General features: G+C 43.2%; 1 protein-coding gene across 1 annotated transcript; it reads left to right on the top strand.

Moving 5' to 3' along the window:
- The first annotated feature begins 4,235 nt into the window (after nt 1–4,235).
- Nucleotides 4,236–7,015, top strand: LOC145161743 (magnesium transporter MRS2-3-like). Its single transcript, XM_079081364.1, has 6 exons — nt 4,236–4,667; nt 5,388–5,591; nt 5,667–5,795; nt 5,865–6,037; nt 6,131–6,320; nt 6,395–7,015. The coding sequence occupies exons 1-6, from the start codon at nt 4,236–4,238 to the stop codon at nt 6,695–6,697; spliced, it is 1,431 nt and encodes a 476-aa protein (XP_078937490.1). The 3' UTR covers nt 6,698–7,015.
- Nucleotides 7,016–7,255: the final 240 nt, after the last annotated feature.

The following is a 7,255-nucleotide window of genomic DNA, read 5'->3' as shown; positions in this document are numbered from 1 at the left end:
GAGGAGATGGTTGGACGTGGTAAAGGATTACGATTGTGAGATCCTGTACCACCCGAGCAAAGCTAATGTTGTAGCTGATGCGCTGAGTCGTAGGGCGGAGAGTGCCCCGATTCGAGACACTTGTATGCGATTGACAGTGATGATTCCGGTGTTGGACACCATTCGGGAGGCCCAGGCAGAGGCCGTGAGACCGGAGAACCGCAAGAGAGAGCGGGTGATTGGGCAGGTGCCTGAGTTTGTTACCGATAGTCATGGGCTTATGACCTTTCAGGGTCGAATTTGGGTGCTGTATGCAGGCGGGACGCGTACCACTTTGATGGAGGAGGCGCACCGATCGAGGTTCTCGATCCATCCCGGGGCCACTAAGATGTATTTGGACCTGAAGAAGGACTATTGGTGGCCCTGTATGAAGAGGGATGTAGCATGGTTTGTTGAGAGGTGCTTGACCTGTCGCAGGGTTAAGGCCGAGCACCAGCGTCCGCATGGCAAGTTGCAGCCACTTGAGGTTCCCCAATGGAAGTGGGAACAGATTTTCATGGATTTCATCACCAAATTGCCGAGTACCGCGAGGGGTGTCGATGAAATTTGGGTGATCGTTGACCGGCTGACGAAGAGCGCGTATTTTCTTGCTATCAGTGAGAGCTCTTCTGCTGAGAGGTTGGCAGAGTTGTATGTGAGGGAGGTGGTATCGCGACATGGAGTGTCGATCTCGATTGTGTCACACCGAGATGTACGTTTCACTTCCAGGTTCTGGAAGAAGTTCCACGAGGAGTTGGGTACGAGGTTGCATTTCAGTACCGCCTACCACCCCCAGACGGACGGACAGAGTGAGCGGACGATTCAGACGCTCGAGGACATGCTCCAAGCATGTGTGTTTGACTTCGGAGGAAGTTGGGACACGTATCTGCCGTTGGCTGAGTTTTCCTACAACAACAGCCACTACTCGAGTATTGGCATGCCTCCCTTCGAGTTGTTGTATCGGAGGAGGTGTCGGACTCCCATTTGCTGGGGAGAGGTAGGGCAGCGTGTGATGGGTAGCACTGAGATAGTGCTTCAGACGACAGAGCAGGTACAGCAGGTTAGACAGAGGTTATTGACAGCTCAGAGTCGTCAGAAGAGTTATGCGGATAGGCGACGATCTGAGCTTGAGTTCCAGGTGGGAGATTTCGTACTCCTGAAAGTGTCTCCTTGGAAAGGAGTGATCCGATTCAGGAGAAGGGCCAAGCTGGGTCCCCGATACATCGGTCCGTTCAGGGTGACCGCGAGGGTGGGCAGGGTAGCATATCGGTTGGAGCTACCTGCGGAGTTGAGCCAGATTCATGATACCTTCCACGTGTCTCAGTTAAGGAAGTGTATAGCCGACGAGTCGGCGGTGGTGCCATTGGGAGATATTCAGGTGGATACGAGCCTGAATTATGTTGAGAGGCCGGTGGCGATTATGGATCGGAAGATCAAGGTTCTGAGGAACAAGGAGGTGCCCCTGGTACAGGTCCAGTGGCAACATCGGAGAGGGTCCGAGCTGACTTGGGAGCCGGAGTTAGAGATGCGGGAGCAGCATCCAGAGTTGTTTGCGGAGCAAAACTTCGAGGGCGAAGTCTGATTCTAGCGGGGGAGAATTGTAACATCCGGATTCCCATGTATCTTATTTTAAGTTTTTATCTTGAGTTTTAGGGAGGGACTCGGCGAGTAGGCGCTCAGACTCGCCGAGTAGGATCGCACATTTCTTGTCTGATTTAATGAAGGACTCGACGAGTCGGTACGTGGACTCAACGAGTCCGCGCTGTTAAGTGAAACCCTAAATCCCCCGGCCTGAGCCCTATTTAAAGGCCTTTATGGCCTCCATTTGCGGCCACTTCATCCCAGAGAAACCCTAGAGAGAGCAGTAGGAGAGTTGAGAGCAAGAAGAGGCTAATACATCACTTTTGGTGTGGTTTTGCTAGAAGGAAGAAGGAAACACCCATCTAGAGCGTGAAGGGAGCTTGGATCTGGGCTAATCATCTTGAGAGTTCATCTCTGGAGGTATAATCCTTTCTATTTCATGTTGATATGATAGATTTCATGATTTTAGGGTTTTTACCTCCATTTTAAGTAAGATCTAGTGAGTATGAGGTCCCCTTTTGTGTTGATAGCAGCAGATCTGGACCATGAGAGGTCCATAGAGTCACTATCCCTCAGCTTTATGCAAGCAAATGAGAGATTGGGGACTAGGTTGCCATTTTTAGAGTTATTTTACCATTTATGGCTTGATGTCGGTTGCATGCACGTAAAGGTTGCACCTTTACGTGACATTTGAACATTTGAAGGGTAGATCTGATAGTTAGGGAAGCAGATCTGATCTTAGAAGGTCATTTGAGTATGAACATGGAAGCAACTCGCCGAGTCCATAAGTGGACTCGACGAGTCGAGTCGGGGTTGCCCCGCGATTCGTGACAGGTGTAACCCGTCGAGTGGAAGGATGACTCGACGAGCCAAGAGAGACTGAAAGGATTTAGAGGACCCGCATGGACTCGCCGATTCGCCTTTGTGCACTCGACGAGTCGGGTCAAAGTTTGACCGTTGACTTTCGTTGACCTTAGGGTTATGGTCAAGACTGATTCAAGAGAGTTCAGGGGAGGGTAGAATGGTCTTCTACCCAATCTTTAGGAATGAGACTTTGAGAGAATATTGATCAGGGATGTTATTTGAATAATAGGAGGATGCTAAGTCGGGACGTTGAGAATGAGAGTTTATCCGACTTCATTGAGGTGAGTCTTCTCACTATACTGTACCTGGAAGGGTACCTATGTGTGACCGGAAGGTCTTGTATGCTATGATGTATGTGCTATATGCGGTTATGTGATATGTATGTGCTATGTATGTTATGTATGGTAAGGACCGGAAGGTCAGGTTGATATGGACCGGAAGGTTAGGAGGTTAAGGACCGGAAGGTCGACACGGGTAGGACTGGAAGGTCTACCAGGATTCGGGACGGAAGTCCCCTGAGACTCATGGATCGGAAGATCCTACAGAGTTATGGCCTGGAAAGGCGTATGTGTGGTATGTGGTATTTTGGGGAACTCACTAAGCATTTATGCTTACAGTTGTTGTGTTATGTGTTTCAGGTACTAGCGAGGATCGCGGGAAGGCGCCAGCATGATCCGTACACACTTATAGAGTTTATGTTATTGAGATTCTGGGACATGTTTTGTTATGACACAGTGGATACATTATGTTTTTGTGATTATTGTGTGATTGAAAGTATGATTTAAAAATGAAAAATTGTTTTGAAAATTACGTCGTTACACCCGAAGGTTTGAGTAAAGCCCTTCACAACTAGTTGTATCTTGAACGTGTGTACTTTCCCATCCATGTCGGTCTTCTTCTTGAAGATCCATTTGCAACCAACTGTCTTTCGACCTAGTACGTGATCAACCAAATTCCAAACTTGGTTGTTGTACATGGACTGAATCTCACTATCAATCGCCTTCTTCGACTTGGTAGCCTCAGGGCTCTCTATCGCTTCCTTGTAGTTATCTGGCTCATCCAAATTTACCAGTGTATCATCACTGATAAGCGTATCAACATCTGACGTTATATGGAAACCATAGAACGTTGGTGGCATGTTAACTCTACCTGATCAGCGAAGAGGTTGTCAACTGTCAATGGGCAACAAGAGTCTCATCCTCTGGTTGAGAGCTAGTGTCTTCAAAGGTTCTTTCATTGATTAATTCTAGAATTTCTTCCAGATCAATAGCATTCCCACTGTGCTCTTTGAATATGAGTTCTCTCTCACGAAATAATTATCTTCGAGATACAAAGACCACGTTCTCACTAGGTCTGTAGAACAAGTATCCAAAAGACTTATGTAGGTAACCAATGAAAATACATCTCTCACTTTTAGGTTCTAGTTTGTCGTGAGTCCATCGTCTAATAAAAGATTCAGAACCTCAAACCTTGATGTGACCTAGCGAGGGAACTTTCCATATCCGAGATGTGTTTTGGCAATATAATAAAAATAGTCTCAAGACCATACTAACTTGTTTCCAACATACTATAGAAAACCCTTAAAAATATCTTATTTCGGAATATTAAAAAATTATATAAAAGACTTTCTGATAATAAATGTAAAAAATAATCAATGCTTTTACGAGAATATAAAATAAAGAATAAACTATAAAGAAAATGATAACAATAAGTTTTCAAAAACTTAAACAAGTGAACTGTTGTCCTTTTCCATTTTTGCCAATAAAACCTCGATGAGGGGCCGTCGTCCTCCGCTGTCGAAAGACAATGCCGTCGATACCATCCCAGAAGAAGACGACCCCGCTCGAACTGCCTCACATACGAACGTTGGTGGAGTAGCACTCAGGAAGAAGGCAACTGGAGTGAGGCACTGGCTCCTTCTTGATTCAATGGGTCAGGCCCAAGTTGTCGAGGCCGGTAAGCATACTGTCATGAGGCGAACGGGCTTACCTGCGCGCGATCTTCGTATCCTCGACCCTATTTTATCATATCCTTCCACCGTACTTGGCCGAGAGCGGGCTATCGTCATCAATCTGGAGCACATTAAGGCCATAATTACGGCACATGAGGTGCTTTTGCTTAATTCCAAAGATCCATCTGTTGCTCCTCTCGTCGAAGAGCTCCAACGCTGTATCGTGCGGCATCATCACGCAACTGCATCTCAGGTCATTTAGTTTTTATATATATATATATATATATATATATATATATATATATATATATATATATATATATTTCCTCTAAATTTCTACATTCATCTCTGCCTTGTCTAGATAATAAGACTCACAAACGTTTTCTCATCTGTTATATATCCTTGTACTAGTTTGTAAAGAAATGATATTAAGGCTTCGGGATATGTAAAATTAGTATTGGTTGAATTGAATTTGTTTGAATTAGAGATTGTATGATGTCCATATGATTTTCAAGAATATATTTTGATATTTTCAGAATGCTGCCCTAATTTGATTGCAAAATTTCCTCTATAAGCTGTTCCTATATAAACTGTAAGTACAGAAGGGTATGATTTTAGTTCACACAGGGTGGTTGCAGAAGAATTGAGGTTGGTTGCACAACAAGGATAGGATTACTATATATCTGGGAGAAGATTAGGTGGCAGTGATTGTGGGTAAAACTGTAAGAGGGCATATGGTCATCTCCCTTCAAGTCCATTTGTTTAGGAAAAGTATACTTGGGTTAAAATTACATGAAGGAGTTGTAAACTTGTTATTCTGAGTAGTAGAAATGTAAGATTGAGTTAAAAAGTTTGCAGCTGTTACTCTGATTGTTAAAATGTAGAGCTGGTTAATAAGCATCAAGAAATAAATAGAAACTAGCATGATATTCTTTGATCCTAATTATTTGATGTTAAAATGGCATTGTAACAGGAGGGAAGGGCAAATTATTTTGATACGGAGTGGAGAAATCTGTATGATCTGGGAGAGCCACAGTCAAAGGCCTCAACCAGCAGAGAGGTTACAGCCGACAGAATACATTCTCTTGATAGCAGAGATGGACTGAAACTCCTTCAATTTGAGTTCATTGCACTTGAGGCATGCCTAGAGGCAGCCTGCAGTTCCTTGGAAAAAGAGGTGAAAAGTTTTATTGAGGATTTTAACTGGTAAACTTGTTTCTTCTCTTATCTAGTTATCATCATCCTGAAGTAGGCAAGGACATTGGATGAAGAAGCGCATCCGGCATTGGATAAGTTGACCACTAAGATTAATACTCTCAATTTGGAACGTGTTCGCCAGATTAAAAGTAGGTTGGTTGCTATAACAGGACGTGTTCAAAAGGTTTGTATGCGCTTTGAATTTTGGTCTTAAGAGGTTTCGTTTATGATGGATTGAGACTGATTGAATTAGGTTCGAGACGAACTAGAGCACTTACTTGATGATGATGAAGATATGGCTGAAATGTATCTGACTGATAAGATGGAGCAGCAGCAGCAACTCGACAATGCTTCGGTTAGCGAGCAAGCTGCTGTGGAGCAAGTTCTTCGGTCACAAATGGAAGATGATGATGATGATGATGAGAGGTTCACATGCATCTTTTTCAACACCTTGCTTGTGATGCTATAGTTTCAATCATTTCTGATAGTTGTATGTGTGTAACTGTATGATGATATCAGAGTTGCTGGTATGAAAGCCAATGAAGGTGATATTGAGCAGGACCAATTTGTTGGAGGCAGAGATAGTCGTGGGACCCGAACTAGCAATGCACGAAGCGTTATCAACAAACACCATGATGTTGAGGAACTTGAAATGTTGTTGGAGGCCTATTTTGTTCAGATTGATGGTACACTGAATAAATTATCGACGGTATATATATATCCAACCCATCATCAGACATCAATCATCATTTTCCTTAATGATAAATTTGCAATCGTGTATAGCTGAGGGAGTATGTTGACGACACGGAAGACTACATCAACATCATGTTGGATGACAAGCAGAACCATCTTCTGCAAATGGGTGTAATGCTCTCAACCGCGACTCTTATAGTAGGGGCACTCGTGGTCATGGCTGGAGCCTTTGGAATGAACATTACCATTGAGCTTTTCAATGGTGACACCCCTGCTGACAAGGAAACTGGTATGCGTAAATTTTTATTCACTGTTGGTGGTGGTACCACCGGTGGCATCTTCTTGTATGTTATTGCTGTCGCTTGGTACAAGAACAAATGGCTTCTAGACTGACAAGGAAACTGGTATGCGTAAACTTTGCCCGTTTGCTACATGGCATGATACACACGGCTTAAAGAAAACGTATCACACATGGCATGATACACACGGCTTAAAGAAAACGTATCACACGCCATATGGTATTTAGTAACTCTAGTTATCTACTACACCATCATTGTGGTCTTCTGGCTCTATTTAGAGAATAAATCATGTTGTCAACCGTCATACAAAAATATGTGCAACAAGCACCAATATCTGGTTTTCCTACTTAAGTGAACGTTCAGCTAGCCTTTATTTAGGTGACTGTTTGTAACATCCTAATCTTATGGATTGCCACCCTTATTTTTGATAATAATTTTGCACAATGTTGGGTAGGTCGTAAGATAATATATATTATATTTTTATATAGAATGCCAAGTCAAATCTATTTACATATTTCACAAAGATGGCATATGCAATTATACTTTCCAACAATGTAAGATTTCAGAGACCAAAATATAAAATACATTGAATATAAGTTGGATTGCTACAAAATTAATTCGAAATATAGATAAACATAAGACGTGCTAAAAA

This window comes from Lactuca virosa, chromosome 2, assembly GCF_052849685.1.
Source record: "Lactuca virosa cultivar CGN04683 chromosome 2, Lactuca_virosa_CGN04683_v6, whole genome shotgun sequence".
Taxonomy (NCBI): domain Eukaryota; kingdom Viridiplantae; phylum Streptophyta; class Magnoliopsida; order Asterales; family Asteraceae; genus Lactuca; species Lactuca virosa.
Note: the sequence above shows the minus strand (reverse complement) of the source record. Positions and strands in the feature narration are given on the sequence as shown.

What these genes read in the sequence shown, in the direction of transcription:
- LOC145161743 (XM_079081364.1), top strand. Translation starts at nt 4,236, where the DNA reads ATGAGGGGCCGTCGTCCTCCGCTGTCGAAAGACAATGCCGTCGATACC. An exon ending in ATCACGCAACTGCATCTCAG is followed by an intron (nt 4,668 to 5,387) that starts GTCATTTAGTTT and finishes GCATTGTAACAG; the next exon opens with GAGGGAAGGGCAAATTATTT. An exon ending in CACTGAATAAATTATCGACG is followed by an intron (nt 6,321 to 6,394) that starts GTATATATATAT and finishes AATCGTGTATAG; the next exon opens with CTGAGGGAGTATGTTGACGA.